Below are 21,846 nucleotides of genomic sequence, written 5' to 3' on the forward strand. Positions count from 1 at the left end.
TAGCATGGAGCCTGACGCGGGGCTTGAACTCACAAATCATGAGGTCATGACCTGAGCTGAAACCCAAGAGTCGGATGCTTAACTGACTGACCCACCCAAGCGCCCCTAGAACCTATTTTTTAAAATAGATTCTCCAGGTGATTTTATTGTGTAGCCAAGTTTGGGGCAACTGGTGTAGTAGAGTCAGAGACCTGGGGTTAAATCTCACTCAGCTCCACCCCTTACTGACTCTGTGCCATTGGGCACATTTCTTAACCTCTGTGAAGATAAACTATAATTTACAGGGTTGTTGTAAGGCTTAGCAATTATATATGGACAGGGTTGGGCACATATTACGCATCTAATACATGATAACTGCTATGGATGACGATGATGATAATGGTGGCAATAGTGCATTTAACATCAAGATTCCAAGTGAGCTTAATGAGCTATCATTGATTGTCTTGGGCCATAGATCTCTCCCTGCCTCTCCATCCATCCCAGACTGTGTTCCAACCACACTGTACTTGTATTTCCTCACTGTGTTTCTTCATTCATCATTGCTTCTGATATACTGATATATTTTTTTCTTATGACAGAAATTCTGTGCCCTTGTCTGGTAAGCTCATCTTTTAAAGACTTTTCAAATGTTCCTTCTTCTGTATAGCACTTCTGATCCATATCCGTCTAAACAGACTTGGTCCTCCTGTATCTTTACATTTGCCACTTATATCCATGAAAGTACTTATTACATAGTATTACATGTTATTTTATCTGTTTTCCCTACTCAATAGTGAGTTCCCATCCACTGTCACAGTGTCTGCTTATGTAGTAAGTAGGTACTCAAAAAATGGTTAGTGTTGATTTTGTAGATTTAGAAAAATAATGAATAAATGTTGTGGAATTTGCCTTTACTACAGTTTGCTTACAAAAGAACTATGGAAGTTATCTTCAACACAGTATGAGCCAGTGGTATGGTATGATTTCTAAAAAAAACAAAGCAGGGGGTGCCTGCTGACTTATTTGGTAGACCATGTGACTCTTGATGTCAGGGTCTTGAGGTCAGGCCCCACATTGGGTGTGGAGCCTACTTAAAATTAAAAACAAAAACAAAGCAGAACACACAGGTGGTTTTAATCTACATAAAAAGAGAATAGGGAAAGGAACAAGTAGTTATTGAGGAAGCTCTCTTAGCAGGTAGTGTGCTGGATGATTTTCATATGTAATCCCATAATAATCTTGTCAGGTAAATGATGTTATTTCATTTTGCAGATAAGGAGACAGACTCAGGCTACTTTTAGCAACTTACCAAGGTCACAAAGTAAATGGTGAATCTAGGATTGAACTTGAGTCTGTCTCATTACTAAACTCTGTTTAATCTTTAGTGTTACCAGACTCCTGTTCTTTTTGACTTACAAGAGTTAATGCAGACACACTCCAACTTGTGACAAGGTAGTGTCAAACCAGTGGAGGAAAGCAGAACTGTGAAAAACCATTTCCTTCCCATCTATTTATTGTCTTTGACTACATTGGTGGCAAAGTATATGCCACTAGATGGTGCCCTTGCCTTGATGGAAAAGTAAAATGTTGGTTGAGACCTAGGGTCTGATTCCATCTGTCCCACACACATACTAGCCAAAAGCAAAGTACTGACATTTCCAGGAAAAATCTGCAAAAGGGAGAAGTAATAATACTAAAAAGGTAGTGTGAGATATAGATAAAAAACAAGCCATACATAAAATGGAATTCAAATCCAGATTCTGCCTTTTACTAGCTCGTGTCTTTAGGCAACTCATCTATTCCGCGCTGAGTCCTATTTTCTGGAATGGGCATCATGTTATTTACTCATAGAATTATGAATATCAAATTAATTGATATATTAAAAAGTATTCTAATACAGTGTTTGGGACTTAGGTTGTTAATGAATGATAGTTACTGTTGTAATTAATAATTATTGATAAAACGAATCTCAGATTCTGAAGAATTCTACAGGGTCTTAGGAATCATTAAAGTAATTATACTCAAGAAAGTTTTTATGCTTAATGTATTGTGAGTTTTTGAAAACTGTTAATCCATACGTATCTTCAAGTAACAGTTTTTACCCAGTCCAGTGAAACTGAATACTCCATTTACCAGTTGTGCTGGTCATCAGAGTTGACTGATTTCCTGAGGGATATGTCATCTGTTCTCTTTTCTTTTAGTTCATCACAAGAGAGGTCAGCAGTGTATTGTGATGGATTATTACTAGTCTTAGCACTGGGGTACATGCACCCCAATGTGTATAGCAGCATTATTAACAATAGCCAAACTATGGAGAGAGCCCAAATGTCCATTGACTGATGACCAAAGAAGAAGTTTTATACACACACACACATACACACGAATATTACTCAGTCATCAAAAAGAATGAAATCTTGCCATTTGCAACAACATGGATGGAGCTAGAATGTATTATGCTAAGTGAAATAAGTCAATCAGAGAAAGACAAATACCATATGATTTCACTCATATGCGGAATCTAAGAAACAAAACAGATGAACATATGGGAAAGGGGGAAAAGAGGAGAGAGGGAAACAGACCACAAGAGTCTCTCTCTTTTTTTTTTTTTTTAATTTTAATGTTTATTTGTTTTTGAGAGAGAGAGACAGACAGACAGACAGACAGACTGAGCCAGGGAGGGACAGAGAGCGGGAGATACAGAATTTGAAGCAGGCTCCAGACTCTGAGCTGTCAGCACAGAGCCTGATGGTGGGCTCGAACCCACAAATCGTGAGATCGTGACCTCAGCTGAAGTCAGATGCTTAACTGACTGAAGCCACCCAGCTGCCCCAATAGACTCATAGTGATAGAGAACAAACTGAGGGTTGATGGAGGGAGATGGGCTAGATGGGTGATGGGTATTCAGGAGGGTACTTGTGATGAGCACTGGGTGTTGTATGTAAGTGATGAATCACTGAATTCTACTCCTGAAACCAATATTGAACTGTATGTTAACTAAATTTAAGGAAAAAAAAAAAAAAGAAAGAGCCTTCCAAAATGAGCTTAACTACAACAGAAAATAAAATGTGGTGAAACAGAAAAAACATAGTTTTAGCACTGACTTTTTCTGCTAGTGTCTTATTTCATTGATTCTACATTATTTTTTCAAATGTTAACATCTCGGGCATTGGGATTCGTCTTACAATTATTGCCATCCTAGAATGGATGCAATAAGGTATTTTTAGTTTTATGTATAAGCTTAAGAATGTGTTCAGTTTTGTCCCCTTAGAGCTGCATCCTGTAAGAACTTTTGTCTGTTGTTTTGTCATTTCATTATGAAAAATGACTCTATTAATTTCTGCCTTTTTTGTTAATTCATTAGCTTTTTTGCAAACATCATCTCTTCCTGAATTTGACACTGAAAATATCGTCCCTTGGGGAAGATGTAAATTTCTGTTTAATCTTTTCATTGACACATACATACCATTTTGCTATATTTTCTGAATGTTTGCAGTATTTCATAATTACAAATTAAATTAAAAATAGGAAAGTGATGGAGGCACCTGGGTGGCTCAGTCAGTTAAGTGTCTGACTCTTGATTTTGGCTCAGGTCATGATCTTGCTGCTGTGGGATGGAGCCTGAATCCGGCTCCATGCTGAGCAAAGCCTGTTTGGGATTCTCTCTCTCCCTCTCAAAAATAAATAAACAAACTTAAAAAAAAATAAGAAAGTGATGAAATGTTAGCCAGGAAATGTTAGCCAAAAGAAAGCTTAGAAACAGTATTAATATGAGACCTACTATACTTTAAGAAAAAGAAATTTAAATTATTATGGAAAAAGAATAACAAAAACACAGTTCACATAGATAACATTCCTTGACAAAAGTGGAATAAATTAAGAAACCTTTAACAAAACAGTAACCACTCACTGCCTTACAAACATACTTCTAAATAATTCATTGGTGAATGTAGAAATCATAATGGAAATTATGAAATATTTAAACCTGAATAATAATGAAAGGATCACATGTTAAAGCTGCATCTAAGGCAGTCTGTGATTTATAATTTTAATATAAAACAGTGATTGAAAATTAATGAACTAAGCATTAACTCTAAAAATTAGAAAAAGAAAAAGGTAATAATAAAGTAATAAAAAAATAACAAAGGAAATTTTTAGGCCTGTGTCCTTTATTAATATAGATGTCAAAGTCCTAAACAAAATACAGCAAACCATACACAGTGATGTATAAACAAAAAGTATTACGACCAAATGAAGTTTATTCTAGTAATACTATGATGCTAATTTGAAAATTAATTAAAGTTATTTATCCTATTAATAGATCAAAAGAGGAAGAACTACATGATCATTTGAATAAATGCAAAAGAAGCAGTGACTAAAATGAAACATGCCTTCAAGATTAAGCAAGCTAGAAATAGAAGAGAATAATCTCAACCTGATAAGGGGTATTTACTGCAATACTACAGTGTATTTAATAGTGAAATAGTAGAAGCATTCTCTTTAAAGTCAGTAGCAAACATAAGTGGCTGCTTTTGCTACTCCTTTAAATATTGTGCTCTGGAGGTCCTAGTAAATGCTATAAGACAAAAGATATGGAAAATATAAGGCCTGGAAGGAGGAATGAGAATTAGGATTTGCTGATGATGTCTCTGTAACCGTATTATAGGTCCTGGCAAATGTGTAACACAAGAATAAGAAATAAGAATTCAAAGAAAAAGGATTGGAAGAGAAGAATAAACATTACTGGTATTTGCAGATGATAATGTTTGTCTACATAAAAAAAATTCACAAGAATCTACAGAAAAACTGTTTGAAAGACTAACCTTCAGCAAAGTTTTTGGATATCAAATCAATATGCAGAAAACATACAGTGTTCCTTATACAACCCACAAACAATTAGAAAAACGTTATTAAAAAATATAATAGCCAGAAGTTATTAGGGATATATTTTACAAGATCTGTGCGTTCCTTTGGTGGAGGAAAACCGTAACACATCACTGAATGACTAAAGGAAGATCTGACCATTAAAAAAATCTAATCTATTCCTACTTGTTAAACTCAATATCATGTCTATGCTTCTATCCCTTAAATTAATCTGTAAATATATGTGATTCAGTCAAAACCACAATTAGGCTTATTAAATGACTTGCCAAGGTGATTCTAAAAGTCATTTAAAATGGTAAAGGGGCAAGAAAAATTTGAAGAATAAGGAGTTGGGGGACTTGCCATTCCTAAGACTTTTTATGAAACTGGTAATTCAAATGATATGGTGTTGATATAAGGGGAAAGAAATTGATCAGTGGCAAAGAAGAGAAAACTCAAATATAACCACACAACTATGACAGTTCAGAATATGACAACATTTCAAACCAGATACTGTCACTCAGTAAATGAAGCTGGATCAAGTGACTGCCCATATGGAAAAAAAATAAAATTTACTTCCTACATTATGCTATACACAATAAATTTCAGAAGTATTAAAGGTATAAAATGAAAATTCATACTTGTAAGAATATATAGAAGAATGTCTTTATGATGTCAAGACAGAATAGGATGTTTTAAAGCACAAACCATGATAGAAGAGATTGGTAGATTTGATAACCTTCAAATTTTAAAACTTTTGACCACCACCAACAACCAAAAGACACCACAATTGAAGAGAAAGATAATGCGTGGACAGGAGTGAAGATATTTACAATGCATATAACTGACAAAAGATTAATATCCAGGGTATATTTTTAAAATCCTACAGATTAATAATAAAAAAGACAAAAAGAAATCCCAAAGAACACATACCAATCAGTAAAAAAGACAAAAGAATGCCTAAAAGAAAATGCACAAAGGATATGTACACTCAATTCATATAAGAGGAAATAAGAATGGCAATAAATGCGACTAGGTTCTTATTTCTCAGTGATATCAGAAAATGCAAATTAAAACTCCAGGAAGATAGTATTTTTATCACATTGTCAAGGATTTATAAAGTCTGATTATACCTAGTGTTGGCTAATGATTGGGGATGTAAGAACTTTCATATAGTACTGGTTGGGATATAAATCAATACAACACTTACGGAGACATTTTGTAGTATTTAATAAAGTTGAAGGTGTGCCCAACTCTACATAAAATTGGAACTCATTCCATTTTAGAGCATATTCTTACTTATAGAAGTGTTACCAGGAGACATATACAGTAATGGTTATTGCTGGATTATTGGAACAGGAAAAATGAAAAATAACCTAAATGTTAGGAAACTGACACACTGTGGAATACTTATATAGTGGAAATACTATATAGCAGGTAAAACGTACATATGTATTCTCAAAATAGATTGTGTGTGCGTGTATGTGTGCATATATATTCTCAGCATGAAAAGTTTGTGTGTGTATACACACACACACACACACACAGCACTAAGAAACCTCAAAACAATATTTAGTGAAAACAGCAAAGCAGATTGTTCACTGATCTATTCCTATTAGCTATAGTAATGTCTAGAAAATTTAATAAATATATGTTAAATCAATGAATGATGTTAAAATAGGTCCTCCATGCAACAGCATTTGGATAAGCAGGCCAGACCTCAGGCTTTCCTATTTCCTTCTGTATTGTTGACTCCTCTCTTTCTCCTCTAGATGATGTGCTCTTCAAGGGCAGAGATATATTTTACTCCTATTTATATTCCTTGGCTATTAATGTTCCTGGCCCAGAATAGGCATTTAATAAATCTATTGAAGTAATTAGTGAATGTTGCTTTTTATAACAGTGCCCTGTTAAGAAAGGGCTTTGGATCAAGAATTCCAAAACCTGAATTCTCTTGCCTTTTAGTTGTAGGACCTTGGGCAGTTTTTTTTTAACCTCTCTGAGCCTGTTTTCTAATTTCTAAAGAAGCGTAATACCTGTTCTGTCTGAATCTCCAAGTCCATATTTAAATGTGTTATATGAATGTAAGATAGGTTTCTAATATTTCAGCAAGGAGAGAAAGGATGTGGTTGTAGAGTTACTGTGGGAGTGGCTGTGCTGTGTATTCATAACATTGTGTACATTTCTTTTAGGAGCTGTGTGAGCAGTCTGTGTCCCAGAGGAGTCATCATTTCTTTCTTACTATCTTAGATCCAGTTTACCAATTCAATTTTCTCTTCTTGCAAAGGGAGATTGGCCCAAAATAGCCAGAATTCTGTTTTGTGGTGTTCTGTTTTGTTTTGTTTTTCTTCTAAGCCATGAGAGCAAAACTTTCTGTCTTTGGTACCAGAACTATGACTCATGTCTGGGGTATGTTTGTGTGTGTAGAAGAAAGAAGAGAGAAAGTCAGGAAATTTCATCTGGTTGCACTAGACTCCAGCTCTAGTTACTTTCTATCTGGAACTTGGATAGTGTGACCCTGAAGCAGCAGGTATCTTGGTGAACACAAAGTACTGATAACCTCCAAGGTGGAGCATCTCATATATTCAGAATAGAAATCCTGAGAAGTAAGTGAAAAATATATGTGTTTATTATGTTGGTACATAAAAGCAGGCTGAAATAAAAACTTTGGTATTTTGGTGGGTTTGCATCGTAAAGAACTTGTTTAAGGTAGAATATTATTCAATATGTGGATTAGCAAACAGAGTTTTGCTTTACCAAATGTAAAAAATAAAGTAGCATACACTCAGATAAAGTGAGAGGATGAATGTTTGATGGAAGAGAGCCTGGGACAACTGGTAAACCTCAAACTGTCCAATTGTAGAATTTGATAAGAGATGAGAGGTAGGCATGGAGCAAATCACTGAGGACATTGTAGGCTAGGCTATGCCAGCGTGACCATATCCCTTAAACCAGACACTCAAGAATAAAAGACCAGGATACTCTATTCATTATTATGCCAGGACAACAGAAATAATCTGGAACTGTCCCAGGCAAACCAAGTCATATGGTCACCTTACTTGAAGGTGAAGAAGAACCATTGATGTGGTTACATATCCCACAAGGAATGGGAGGCTAAAACAATTTAGGAGGCTTGGACAAATCTAAATAATAATGTTGACTGGAAGGGAATGAGAGGTGTGGGCCAGTTGCTAGATGAGGATGTACAATTGAATGAACGATTGTTGTTGTTAAATAGGGTAAAGAATTTCAACATGTGTAAATGCTGTTGGGAAAGAGCCAGTAGTCAAAGAAGTTGAAAATTTGGTAGAGTAAGAGATCTAAGGAACAGTGATGGGGTTGGAGCCCTTTTTCCATTATGACAAGTGGAAAGGAAGCAAGAGTGGGTATAGATGCAGGTGAATGTTTGGGTGAGAGGGCATAGCAGGTCTAGAGTTTCTACCTGATGACTGCTTATGTTGTTGGGAGTTCAAGGAAAATAGAGAAGGTTTTAAATAGCTACAGAGGACAATGGGAGAGAGACCAAGGGCAAGGATCCCCTCTGTCATCACTTAGATTCACCGTCATCTGCTCTAATAGTGGCAGTCTTTAACCACACATGCACTGGCATTCTTAGTCAATGGATAAAGCACGAAAAATAATATAAGGTATAAGAATTGGAGTAGAACAAATAAAACTGTTATTATTTGTAGCAACTTAACAGAAAATTCAAGAGAATTTACAGATTTACTATTAGAATTGATAGATGAATTTAGCAAGATTACTGGATACAAGGTCATTATACAAAATAAACTGTATTTTAATATACTAACAACTAGTAATTAGAAAATGAATTTTTAAAAATAAAGAATATTTACTATAGCATCAAAAACATTAATTACTTAATAAACATTAATGAAAGGTGGACAAGACCTCTACTCAGAAAACTATAAACATTGAAATGTAAAGAGACTTAAATATTTGGCAGTCCCAGTTCATTCCATCAGAATCCTAGCAAGTTTTTGTGTAACTTGTTCTGCTTATTCAGATTTATAAAGGACCAAGAACACCCACTTCTGATTCCTGCCATCTCAGTCAACCAACAGACCCCCAGTAGAAATGGTGACTTGTTCTCACCTGGTGGCCTAGGGGGACCTGGGCATTGACTGTGGTGCTGATGTTGATTTATAACTTATAAAGGCCAAGAGAAAAAAGGTGGAGGATTTACTTCGCCTGATATCCATATGTAAAGACTTCTAAAAGATAACGTTGGAGAGAATATTTTCATGGCCTTGAGATTGGGAAAGACTTCTTAAAACACAGAAAGCCCAATCATAAAGTGTGAAAGTAATACATTGTACTACACTAACATTAAGAATTCTTCATGGACATCTTTATGAGAATACAAAGACTGGCAACAGGATGGGAGAAGATACTTGCCTAATTCATAACTAGAGAAGGGTTCATATCCAAGATATGTAAAAAGCTTCTACAGATAATTATAAAATAATCGTCCAGTCTTGTCACTATTTCACAAGAGGATATTCAAATAGCCAAGAAACATGAAAAGATACTTAACCTTATTAGTTATCAGGGAAATGAAATGTATATTAAACCCACTATGAGATAGCACTACTCACCTGCCAGAATGACTAAAGTACAGCAATGCTAGTGAAGATGTGGAGCAGTTGAAACTTTTGTATACCATTGGTTGGAGTATAGTTGGCACAGCCACTTCTGAGAATTATTTGACAGTATCTTTTACAACTGGCATGTGCAAGGGTGTCTGGCTGGCTCAGTTGGTAGAGCACGTGACTCTTGATCTCAGGGTCATGAGTTTAAGCCCCATATTGGACATAGAGCCTATTTGAAAAAATAAATAGGGGTGCCTGGGTGGCTCAGTTGGTTGGGCATCTGACTCTTGATTTGGGCTCAGGTAATGGTCCCAGGGTTGTGGTATTGAGCCTCACATCAGGCTCTATGCTCAACGTGGAGCCACTTGGGATTTTTCTCTCTCTCTCTCCTTCTCTCCCCCATTCTCTCTTTCTGTCCCCCCTCCCTCCCTCTCTCAAACTACAAATAAATAACAATTAAAAAATAAAATTGGCATGTAGATATCCTATGACCTAGCAAATTTACTCCTAGATATGTACCTAATAAAAATATAAGCATATGTATAATGAGAGAGATACATAAGAATGCCTTAGCAGCATGATCCTATGAATCAAAAACAGGAGACAACATAAATATCCATCTACAATGGGACTGTAAATAAATTATGGAAAATCCATACAAAGGAATACTATATATATAGCAATAAAAGTGAACAAACTACTGCTATATACAATAACTGTGATGCATTTCACAAGCATTATGTTAAATGAAAGAAGCCAGACACAAAAGAAAGTATATTGCAGAAGTCCATTTGTATAAAGTTCAAAGACAGACAAAAATAATTTGTAATGTTGGAAAGAAAGATAGTATTTACCTTTGGAATGGAGAGTGGGGCTAATGATTAAGAAAGGTTACAAAGGGAACTTCTTTTCACTAAGCTTGTAGGGTTATGATTTATGTATATGTCACCTTTCAATATGAAGTTGTTGTTTTCAAATGATAAAGAATATGTAAAATGCTTATAGTGCCTGGGTCATTGAAAATATTCAGTAACAGGCAGTATTAACTATTTATTGTGGTTTAGGTCTCTATGATGACAAGATCTAGGACAACACTCACTGTCCAGTAGACTTCTTGCAATTATTAAAATATTCTGTATCTGCACTTAGTTTCATAGCCACTAACCGCATGTAGTAGCTATTGAGCACTTGAAATGTGACTGAGTAACTTACTTTAAATTTTAATTAAAATTTAAATTCCCATGTGTGACTAATGGCTGTTATATTGGGTAGTGCAGGTGTATTGCCATTGGGAATGAGTGACTGAAGGAGAATGGCAGTGAAGTTTATTTGAATTGAACAAATCAGGAAACTGGGAGGCCAGATTGTCAAATGAATTGTACATCTGTATGTTGAAGAATGTTCAGGATAATGGCAAGACCCAATTGGACTGGGAGATTGTTAGCTATCTTCCAGAGTCTTCACGGAAGCATTTGGACAGAGGAGAGATAAATTATAATGGGCGACAAAAGACTACTTTCTCTTGTATAGGTTGTCAAAGGTACTTAAGTAGAAATATTTCTGAAGCACAGCTTAGGTAATTAAGGGCCACTGAAGGAGAGTTTCAAGAAGGAAGCAGTCAGCAGCAGCAACAGTGCTTTAGACTGGTGGTGTATGACATAACTAGAGAGTACTAAAGCAGTCATTGGAGAACTGTGCGACTGTAGTTTTGTGCAGTGGTGGGAAAGAAGCTAGATTGCAGGAGTGGATGAAAGGTTAAGACATTGCCAATTTTTAAAAAGCTCCTTTGTGAGGGGTGCCTGGGTGACTCAGTCGGTTAAGCATTCGACTTCTGCTCAGGTTATGATCTCATGGCTTGTGAGTTCAAGCCCTACCTCAGGCTCTGTGCTGATAGCTCAGAGCCTGGAATCTGCTTCAGATTCTGTGTCTTCCTCTCTCTCTGCCCCTCACCTGCTCGTGCTTTGTCTCTCTGTCTCAAAAATAAACAACATTAAAAAAATTAATTCTTGGGGTGGGGGGGCGCGCCTTGGTGGCTCAGTTGGTTAAGCATCTGACTTCCGCTCAGATCATGATCTCACAGTTTGTGAGTTCAAGCCCTGCCTCAGGCTCTGTGGTGATAGCTCAGAGCCTGGAGCCTGCTTCAGATTCTGTGTCTTCCTCTCTCTCTGCTCTTCCCCCACTCACACTGTCTCCCTCTTTCTCTCTCAAAAATAAATAAACATTAAAAAGTTTTTTTAAAAAAATTTTTGATTCTTGGGGCATCTGGTTGGGTGAGTAGTTAAGCGTCCAACTTCGGCTCAGGTCATGATCTCGAGGTTTGTGAGTTCAAGCCCTGCATCACGCTCTGTGCTGACAGCTCAGAGCCTGGAGCCTACTTTGGATTCTGTGTCTCCCTTTCTCTGCCCCTTCCCCTCTTGCACCTTGTCTCTCTCTTTCTAAGTTAAGTAAACATTAAAAAGAAAAAAAAAAAAACTCCTTTGTGAAAAAGGAGGTTGTAGCTAGGGGGATATGTGGGGTTTTGCTTTTTTTCATAAATGGTTGGTAATTGAGCATAAGAAAGGACATACAAAAGTGAAATTAATTGGTGTGTTTAGATTTTCCCCCCAGTACGTGGAAGAAATGTTGGGGCTGTATGTACAGGGCCTTTGTGTGTGGTAAGGAGGAAGGGTCTAGTTGGTAACAGTGGAAAGGTTAGTTTCCTAAGTTAGTTAGATTTTGAACAGTCTTGATTGGCATTATGAAGAAATGTTGACTTTATCTCTTAGTTCAGAGACCCAAGGAAGGTTTTAAACATCTTTTTCTCTTGTGAGACTCTGTAGTTTAGAAATATTACTCTAGCAATAGCAAAAGACTGGACTAAAAAGGTAGCCAGACTGAAGGGAGACAGACTGCCTTATCAAGCATGTAGTTATGAGAGCCTGAATTCGGGTGTTGGCAATTCATAGATGGAGAAGAATTGACATATTTGAGATTATGGTTCAAGGGTGGAATGAGCACAACTTATGGGGATGGAATGAAGGAGGACATGTGTAGAACCTAGAGGTTTCCATCTGAGTTGACCAGGTAAATGGTAAATTGACATTAAGGGATCCAAAAGAAAGAACAGACATTTGGGATTGGGGTGATTTATAACAGCTTTGTTGAGATATATTTCACATACAGTGCAATTCACCCATTTAAAGTATACAATTCATTGTTTTTAGTATATTCACAGAGTCAAGCAACCATTCCCACAATCAATTTTAGAATGTTTTCATAAAGAAACCCCGCGGGCCACCAGGGTGGCTCAGTTGGTTGAGTGTCTGACATCAGCTCAGGTCATGATCTCACAGTTTGTGAGTTTAAGCCCCGCATCGGACTCTGTGCTGTCAGTGCAGAGCCCACTTCAGATCTTCTGCTCCTCTCTGCCTGTCTCTCCCCTGCTCATGCTCTCTCTCTCAAAATAAATAAAACATTACAAAAATTAAAAAAAAAAAAAGAAATCCGTAACTGTTAGCAGTCACTCCCTATTTTACCCCACTTCTTCCCTTCCCCACAACCCTAGGCAAACTTTAATGTACTGTTTGTCTCTATGAATTTGCCTGTTTTGGACATTTCATATAAATGGAATTATACCTTATGGTCCTTTGTGGCTAGCTTCTTTCACTTAGCATGATGTTTTCAAAGTTCATCGATGTAGAGATCATTTTTTGCCTTGTTTTATACTCACCTCTTTGCATGTTTTATCTCCTCCTCTGAAGTATACGTGCCTTGAAGGCAGGGACTGTTGTTACATATTACAGAGCTATATCTAGCACATATTTTTGTATTTAGTTATGACTTAGCAAATATTTGATGCATCTAACTCAGTTAACCAGAAAGATCCACTCCCACACTTGCTTACCCACTGAAATGTGTCTATATTTGCTGTCATGGAATAAGTAGGTATCCTGCCAGTGGTTCTGGTTCTGACATTCATTCTTTGTGTGACCTTGGGTAAGTCATTATACTCTCAGGAGATACTTTCCTTATCTGAAAATGGGGTAACAATCCTAACCCAATCCAAAACTGAAGAATAAGATAATTCAGGTCAGTGGGGTTTGCGTATAGTTGGGGTTTATCCAGATGGCCTCTGAGAAGAGATTTAATAAATGTTTGGCTCTATTACCTAATGCTCTTATAATAGGAATAGCCTTTTTTCATGGGATTAGGTATTTTGGCCCCCTGATTCTTTTCAACCCCCATTTTCAAGGTCCTGGTTTTGTCTGTGGCACACTGTTAACTTTTGTAGCCATCCTGGGGCATTTTGCCTATCTCAGGTTCTCTAGCTTCTCTCTCTGGAATACTTTAGACACTTCTTAAGGACACTGATTATAATGTTACACTCCCTGTTTTGAGTAGCTTCCTGTCTCTTAATTTCTGTTGTCTTCATGAGCTGCTTGAGGTTGAACACAAAAAAAGTTTAAAACCCAGCCTATCCACTTTCTTGGTACAAACAACTTACAAATGCATTCCCTTCCTCCCCTGTCTTTGGAGAGTTGTTCATGCTTTTATTAGAAAACATAGCTTGGATGTGTACTTAAGGGTCATGTACCAAAATAAATAATGTAGTCCTTGACTTCCAAGATCTCATGGCACTTCAGTGGGAGGAGGCAGACATATGAACAGAAAATTACAGCAGAAAGTGGAAAGTGCAGTTGCACAGCCATGTATAAATGGGGCACACTGGGAAGAATTGATTGGGGTAGTGTTTTGAAGCAAGTGTTACCTGACATTTCTGCACTAAGAAGTGTAACACAAAGCAGCCTGCTGAAGAGGACCTGCATTCTTTGGCCTCACAACAACTGGGTGAGGTGGAGGTTTCTGACCCCCCAATTTTAGAGAGTAGTCCAAAGCTCAGAAAGCCTCAGTGGCTGACTCTGAAACACAGATTCTAGACTCAGCTTCTATGTTTGTCCCCTCCCCCTCACCACAACCATGCCCCTTATGCAAGGATAGAAGGTAGCCATGCAGAGTACTACAGTGCCCTGCCATCCCCTCCCCTTTAGTTCTTCCTCCCTAAGCAAAAATACGGTCTCAGATACCCCTTTTCTGTGTCTAGCTTACTGCCAGTGTCCTCGGTGCATTAAGCATTCCAGGGCTGTAGCAGTAGTGAATATTGCTGATGTCATTGTTTGCCTTATTGGGATTTTGCTCTTTGTTTCACAGGGAGCTGTGATTGGTATAGACGATGAGGACGACAGCACCTTCACAATAACTGTTGATCAGAAAACCTTCCATTTCCAGGGTGAGCTGAAAGAAGAGATTCTTTCTCTTCACAGTCCCAACTGCTTCTTTCCTTCTCTTTTGGGTTGTTTGCTGGATGACTTGAATGGTTTTGCAACTGATCTGCATGAATGAGTGCACAGGAACGTTCTGGATGAAGTGGTACTGCAGGTTAGGCAGGGATTTGTATCTGCAGTGGATACAGATCTGTTTGAAACGACTGTGGATCTGGCTGCAATTGGAGATTAAAAATTTAAAGGATAAAAATCAGTGAAGGGAGAAAGTAATGGGCTGCTGCTGCTGCTGGCTTGTGTTTACAGAAGGTTGCTGATCTTCTTTATCGAGGAGTATGGTTCTGCTTCTGCATGAAGAGTCTAAAGACTGATTGTGAAGGTTGCAGTGTTTGTGTAAAACTCAAAATGTAAATTAAATTGAAGCTAGTGGCAACCTTTGGCTTAAAGGTTTTGCTTTGCTTCAAGAACTGCAAGTTTGCATTCATTTCATCTGCATTTCTGTGTGTTGTCTGCCAGCCGTCATTTCTCTGCTATTATCCTTTTTATAGTTAATAACACCAATGCCATCTGCCACTGCTATGTTTCGGCATTGCATGCTATGGTTCACCGGTAGAAAGGGTAAGGTACTGTATGATCATTCTCATTTCATCTTGCTTTGAAAACTAAACCAGCAAATAAAAGTCAATTTTAATGATGTACCTTTCATGTATAATGTACCTCTCATCTATTAGGAATGTCTATTAGCTTTGTTACTAATGGTTTTGTCATTTTGCCTATCCAGAGTAACCTCTATTTTATGTTAAAGCATTCCATGGAACTTAGAAATGAGAAGCTTTGGATATGTTAGCAGTTTCTCTGAACTACAAGTGACAATGCACTATGATAGATGCTAGGTGTACCAGTGTAAATAAATATATTAAATAAATTGATAGCTGAAAAATGTTTTGAAGGTTATGAAGAAATGAAAAATGTTTGAAGGTTATGAAGTCAGTGACCGGATATATTATATGAGATGTTGAGACAGCTATTGTCCTTCCATGCTAGGATAGTATAGTGAAGTTATTTTTCTTCATTGTCTTGTTTAAGAAATTGACACATAGAAATGAAAGATGCAGCTTATATACGATGAAGACAAACCAATATAACTCAGTAGTGATACACCTAACGCTTTCAGGAAGAAACATCCTTAAAATATTTACTGTGTTTGGTCATACTCTTTATTCAGAGCTGTTTAACTAATAATCCTTTCTGAAATTTTCCACTGCATTTAACTTTACAAAACATTTTAAATCTTATTATGAAAGCTCGGGGCCTTTATTTTTAAGTTGAATATATAATGCTGCTCATAAACTAAAGCAGATAACACCCCCACACTGAAACTCTTTACTTGAGTGAATATGAATACTTTAATGTGTTTCCAGTAATAGCTGCTGGATGCAGGTGAAGGCTGCAGTATAGAATTTTCTCCTCTGCAGTTATTAAGGAGACACCTCCTTTGGACTTGCAGAAGCTGTATTGTTTGCCTATTTAAAGGAGAGGAGACTCAGACCTCTAGAGTAAGGGTACCTGTACCTTCTAACTTTTAAATTATTTATGTTTGATAGTCCCATATTTCTGTGGTTTGCTTATAAAATAAGCAATTCCTTTAATTCTTTTATTGATATAAATGACAAGTGTAAGTAAGAGTTACATGTATTTTTAAAATGAATTCTGGGGCGGCTGGGTGGCTCAATTGGTTAAGCGGCCGACTTCGGCTCAGGTCATGATCTCACGGTCAGTGAGTTCAAGCCTCGCGTCGGGCTCTGTGCTGACAGCTCAGAGCCTGGAGCCTGTTTCAGATTCTGTGTCTCCCTCTCTCTGACCCTCCCCCGTTCATGCTCTGTCTCTCTCTGTCTCAAAAATAAATAAACGTTAAAAATTTTTAAAAAAATGAATTCTTAGCTCTGGGACTGTCAAACTGATTAGTTTTCTCTACTGTAATAGTAATGGGAGCTTCAGGCAACATGAGATTATCTGGCTTTTGTAAAGAACTCAGCAGGACTCTATATTCTATATATTCTTGGCAATAATGAGAGTTATTTCACATAGATCCTTACTCAGAAGAAATTCTCTGAAAATTTGATAAAAAGTTCTTAATGTCTGATAGATTCTGTATTCTTTTTTTTTTTAATTTTTTTAATGTTTATTTTTGAGAGAGAGAGAGAGAGAGAGAGAGAGAGAGAGAGAGAGATGGGGAAGGGCAGAGAGAGAGGGAGACACAGAATCTGAAGCAGGTTCTGAGCTGTCAGCACAGAGCCTGATGCAGGGCTTGGACTCATGGGCCATGAGATCATGACCGAAGCAGAAGTTGGATGCTTAACTGCCTAAGCCACCTAGGCGCCCCTGATAGATTCTGTATTCTTGATTAGAATTGAAAACAAGTTTGGCTGATATATATTTGTATATGTTTAAGTGTGTTGAAGTTTTTATTTAATTTACCAGAAATTTTTAAAGCAAATAAAGTATCAGTTGATGCCTCTATAAAGTAAATTTTACTTACTATCAGCTATTAAAGGGAAAGCTAGAATTTGTTGAGATACATTCATTTATTCAACATCCATTTTAAGATCTGGGGTTACAGTAGTGAACAAAACAGATAAAATTCCTTTTGGGTCATCCATTCTGGTAGAGGAGAAAGCCAATAAGATATAAGTAACATATATATTAGTGAAATACAAATAAATAAAACAGTGCTAAGGCCTGGGGAGAAAAAAATAAAGCAGGAAAGGAGAAAATGAAATACAAGTGAGGTATGTGGGGACGGAGGTGCTGAAATTTGAGAGTGGGCAGGGAAAGACTCATTGAGACGGTGCCCTTTGGTGAAAGACCTGAAGGAAGTGAGGAAACAAGCTTTAAGGCCTTATTGGGGTTGGTAATAGGGAGTACATCATGCCTAGGCAGAGGGAATAAGAAGTGCAAAAGAGTGTGCCTGCTATATTTCAGGAGCAGCAGGGAGGCCACCTCTGATTGGAGTGCAAGTAATCATGGGGGAGGGTAGTGGGAAATGAGATCTATGAGGTAACAGAGAAGCTGGTCATGTGAGGCCTCATATGTCAGAGTAAGGATGCTGAATTTTACTGAGAAGCCGTTAGAGGGTTTTGAGAAGAGTCACATGATGTAATTTTTAACAGTATCAGTGTGGCCACTGTGTTGAGAATAAAATGCAGGAGGCAAGGACAGAAGCAGGGAAACTAGTTAGGCTATTGTCATCCAGAGAGGTGATATAGCTCCCACATGGTAACTCACGGGGTAGGGAGGCAGTGAGAAATAGTTGAATTATGTATGTATGTTTAATCTTTATAGAGGTATAATTAATATATGATAAAATGTACACATTATGAAGTTCAGTGAGTATTGACAAATTTATTACTCATAACTGCTTCCACAATCAAGATATTGAATATTTTTGTCATCCAAAAGATTTCCTTTTTTCTTTCAGTCTCCACTTTCAGCCACTGGCCCCGGGCAACCACTGATCTACTTTCTATCATTATAGATTTTTCTTTTGGAGAGTTTCACACAAATGGAATCACACATTATGTCCTCTCTTTTGTCTGGTTTTATTTTAGCTCAGCACAATGTTTTTGTTTTTGTTTTTTAAGTTTTATTTTATTTATAAATTTACATAAATACGTTTATGTTTAATATATAAACAGGGGCAGGGGCAGGGGCACAGACAGAGGGAGAGAGGATCCCAGGCAGGTTCCACACTGGCAGCAGGGAGCTCAATGTAGGGCTCAAACTCACGAACCATGAGATCATGACCTGAGCCGAAATCCAGAGTCAGGCGCTTAACTGACTGAGCCACCCAGGTGCCCCACATAATGTTTTAAATATTCATCCGTGTTGTTCCATGTACTGGTAGTTTGTTCCTTTTATATTGTTAAGTAATTGTCATATGATAACTATATTTTAAAGGTTAAACTACAGCACGTGAGATAAAGGAGTCTAGGTTGACACCAAGATTTTTTGACTTGCCACAAGAATGGAGATGCCATTAACTGGGGTGAGGAAGATTGCGAGAGGAACTAGTTTAGAGAGAGGATGTGGGCATCAGGAGCTTATTAGCCTTGGACATGTTTATAAACAAGTTCTAGATGCCTATCAGACATCCAGATGGAGATGTCAAGTAGGCACTTGAAGTGTGGAGTTCAGGAGAGGAGTTCATGCTGAAGAAGTAAATTTGGAAGTCATTGGCATAAAGATGGTATTTAGAGCCACAAGAACTTAGGAGTCCAACCTTTACTTATAGGGCACAGAGCTTAGGTAGAACTAGCAAAAGAGATTAAAAAGAAGCAATGAAAAAGAAGGAGGAAAACCAGGTGAATGTAGTACCCTGAAAGCCAAGAGACAGTGTTCTAAAAGAGGAGAGCAGAGGTATCAGCAACTGTGTCAGATGCTCCTGATAGATCAAGTAAGTTGAGGGATATGAAGTGATCAGAGGACTTCTAACAATTAGGAATTCACTGATAACCTTGAGAAGACAATTGTAAGACGGAAGTATAGACAGTGCTTTCACATTCTGCTGAAATTACTGAACTATAGCAGTAGCTGGAGAGGACAATGAGAATAAAACATTTTTTTGATAAGAGAAATAATAGCATGTTTTTATACTGTTAGCAGTGATTCAGTAAAAGGGGAAAAATTGATGCAAGAGAGAAAGGGGAGAGTTGTTGGATGAGTGTTATTGGCAACACAAGAGAGGATGGGATCTAATACAGAGCTGAGGCATTGCCTTTCTCTAAGAGCACAGATAGTTCGTCCATAATAACAAGAAAGAAAGTCAAGAGTATGGAAATATACATAGGTAGGTTGTTACCTATCACCTTCATTTTCACTATGGTTTAAATCTCTAGCTGCCCTCCACATCCTATATTCTGAAACATCATTTATTTATAATAAAGAGGATTGGTACCAAAAAAAAATTTTTTCCCCCAAAACAATAGATTACTTGTTATTACAATGATTCCCAGTTCTGGTAACTTATTATTTCAGAATGTCTCCAATTTTTAAGAGATGCCATAAAATTATCAAAACAAAGTCAATTTAAATTAACTTTGGATTTGAAGAAGAAATACTCTATTATGTTTTTTTTTTTCTTTAGGTAATCATTGAAATTACAGTTCTAGCATGTTAGAGCTTTAAAAAGGTTTAAAAACTACAACTTCATTCTGTCCTTTGTCAGAGATTAAAAATAGTTGCCAATTTATCTTTACAAGGTGGCTCTTTTTTCTTTTGAACAAGGGCAAAAGATGATTCCCTTTCCTATCAGTCAGCCAAACTTGTTTGCCTATAGATTCTCTCATAGACAGTGGATGGAAAGTAGTTTTGGTATAGACTGGCTGTTGAATTCAAACATTAATTGTGTATATAGTATGTATAACTCCCTGTTTTTAGAATTGAGAATATACTGGTAAATAAGACTTGGGCCATGATGTCAAGGAGTTTGTAAAGAAGTACTTGTAATGTAATATGAAATATGCTGTAGAGGTAGAAATATGTATAAGACACTGAAATAATGAAGAGACAAAAAAGGCAGTCACTCAGTGTTTCACAGAAGAGCAGGGTTTTTTGTTACCAAGTAATTATTCTTATAATAAAGTATTTAATGTAAAAATTAAAAGGTTCCTGTAACCACACACTGCTTCCTTCCGCTTCCTCCTTACCTTCTCTCCGTGGCAGTTCTGAAGATTGGACAAGTTTGTTAGGCTGAGGGATGTTGTAGCATGTACAGAGGTATGGAAATATGATGCTGCCACTGTGTTCAGAGAACTATGAAGGTTGGTACTGTTAGAACAATGGGAAGATGAGGCTGTAGATATAGGCAGAAGCTTACATCTAAAATAAAGAGGTTATATTTTATCCTGAGGTCAGTGAAGAACCAGTGAAGCAGAGTTTTAAGCAGAGAAGAGACAGAGTGAGACATGGGCTTTAGATGAGTAGCTGTGATTGTTGATAAGCGCCTGAATGGGAAAGCGGTAGTAATGGGGAAGGAGAAGAGGAAATAGATTTGAGATTTTTAGGAGGTGCATCTGTAGAAACTGGTGACTGCTAGGAAATGGGAAGTGAGAAAATGATTGTAGTAAAGGTGACATTCTTGGCTTAGCATACTGTTTGGATTTGTCAACATCTGAGGTAGAGAAACTAGGGGAACAGAGATGGTAAGGGACTTATGTCTGTGGGACACATAGGTATAGATGGGGATGGCAACTGGATCTGAGTCTGGGCTGAAGATGGAGATTGGTGCTTATCAGCACATTGCTAGTAAGTAGAACTAGCAGCTGAAAAATTGAATGCCTAAGAGCTAGGCAGATAAATAAATGAGTGAAGAGTAAAGCTAACTGAAGACTTTAGCAATTTGGAAAACTCATGCCCTGTTGGAAGTTAGTTGCTATTCCAGACAGTTGTAGGCTTTTGCTAATGCTTGTCCAGTGTTGCCAGATTGTCCAGTTTTTCAAGAGAAGCCAGAATCCAATTTTTGTGTGTGTGTGGGTAGGAGTTTGTGTATGTGTGTGTTAGATCTCCAAATTAAACAATAACAACAAACTATGTAGGCCAATGAAATGCATCTGTGGCTAGATAAAACCTCTCTGTATTTTCAGTCTCCGATTAAAACCATAGAATAGTCATTAGGAACCTTCTGGGAGATCTGAAGGAGAAGAAAGCTGAGGGGGCACCTGGGTGGCTCAGTTGGTTAAGCGTCCAACTCTTGACTTCAGCTCAGGTCATGATCTCACGGTTCGTGAGTTTGAGCACTGCATCAGACTCTGCCCTGACAACACAGAGCCTGCTTGGGATTCTGTCTCTTTATTTCTGCTCCTCCCCTGCTTGCTCTCTATCTGTCTCTTAATAAATAAAAATAAACTTAAAAAAGGAGAGAGCTGAGGACGAAACCTGGGAGCACACTAGAGTGGAACCATCAATAGGCTCAAAAGAATGATCAGAGAGATTGGGATGAAAGCTATTACTCTGAACCTATGCTAGTACTGTATTTATTAGTTGCATGTCAGCAGTTCATATGACTCAACCTAATAATAGAAGACTAGATAGTCTGTAGTTCACACTAATAATTAGAAAAATACCCAGTTATTTAAATT

General features: G+C 37.4%; 1 protein-coding gene across 6 annotated transcripts in view; it reads left to right on the forward strand.

The window, feature by feature from the left end:
• Positions 1-21,846, forward strand: part of OSBPL9 (oxysterol binding protein like 9) — a 194,810-nt gene that overhangs the window by 61,003 nt on the left and 111,961 nt on the right. For 5 of the 6 annotated variants that reach the window (XM_015535319.2, XM_042997150.1, XM_007077216.3 and 2 more), the window contains exon 3: positions 14,640-14,718. The exons of the other annotated variant lie outside the window; for it this stretch is intronic. In XM_015535319.2, the coding sequence (XP_015390805.2) occupies positions 14,640-14,718 (79 nt within the window). The remainder of the gene's footprint in view (positions 1-14,639; positions 14,719-21,846) is intronic. 6 annotated transcript variants of the gene reach the window in all.

The sequence above is a fragment of the Panthera tigris genome, chromosome C1 (genome assembly GCF_018350195.1).
Source record: "Panthera tigris isolate Pti1 chromosome C1, P.tigris_Pti1_mat1.1, whole genome shotgun sequence".
Lineage (NCBI taxonomy): Eukaryota > Metazoa > Chordata > Mammalia > Carnivora > Felidae > Panthera > Panthera tigris.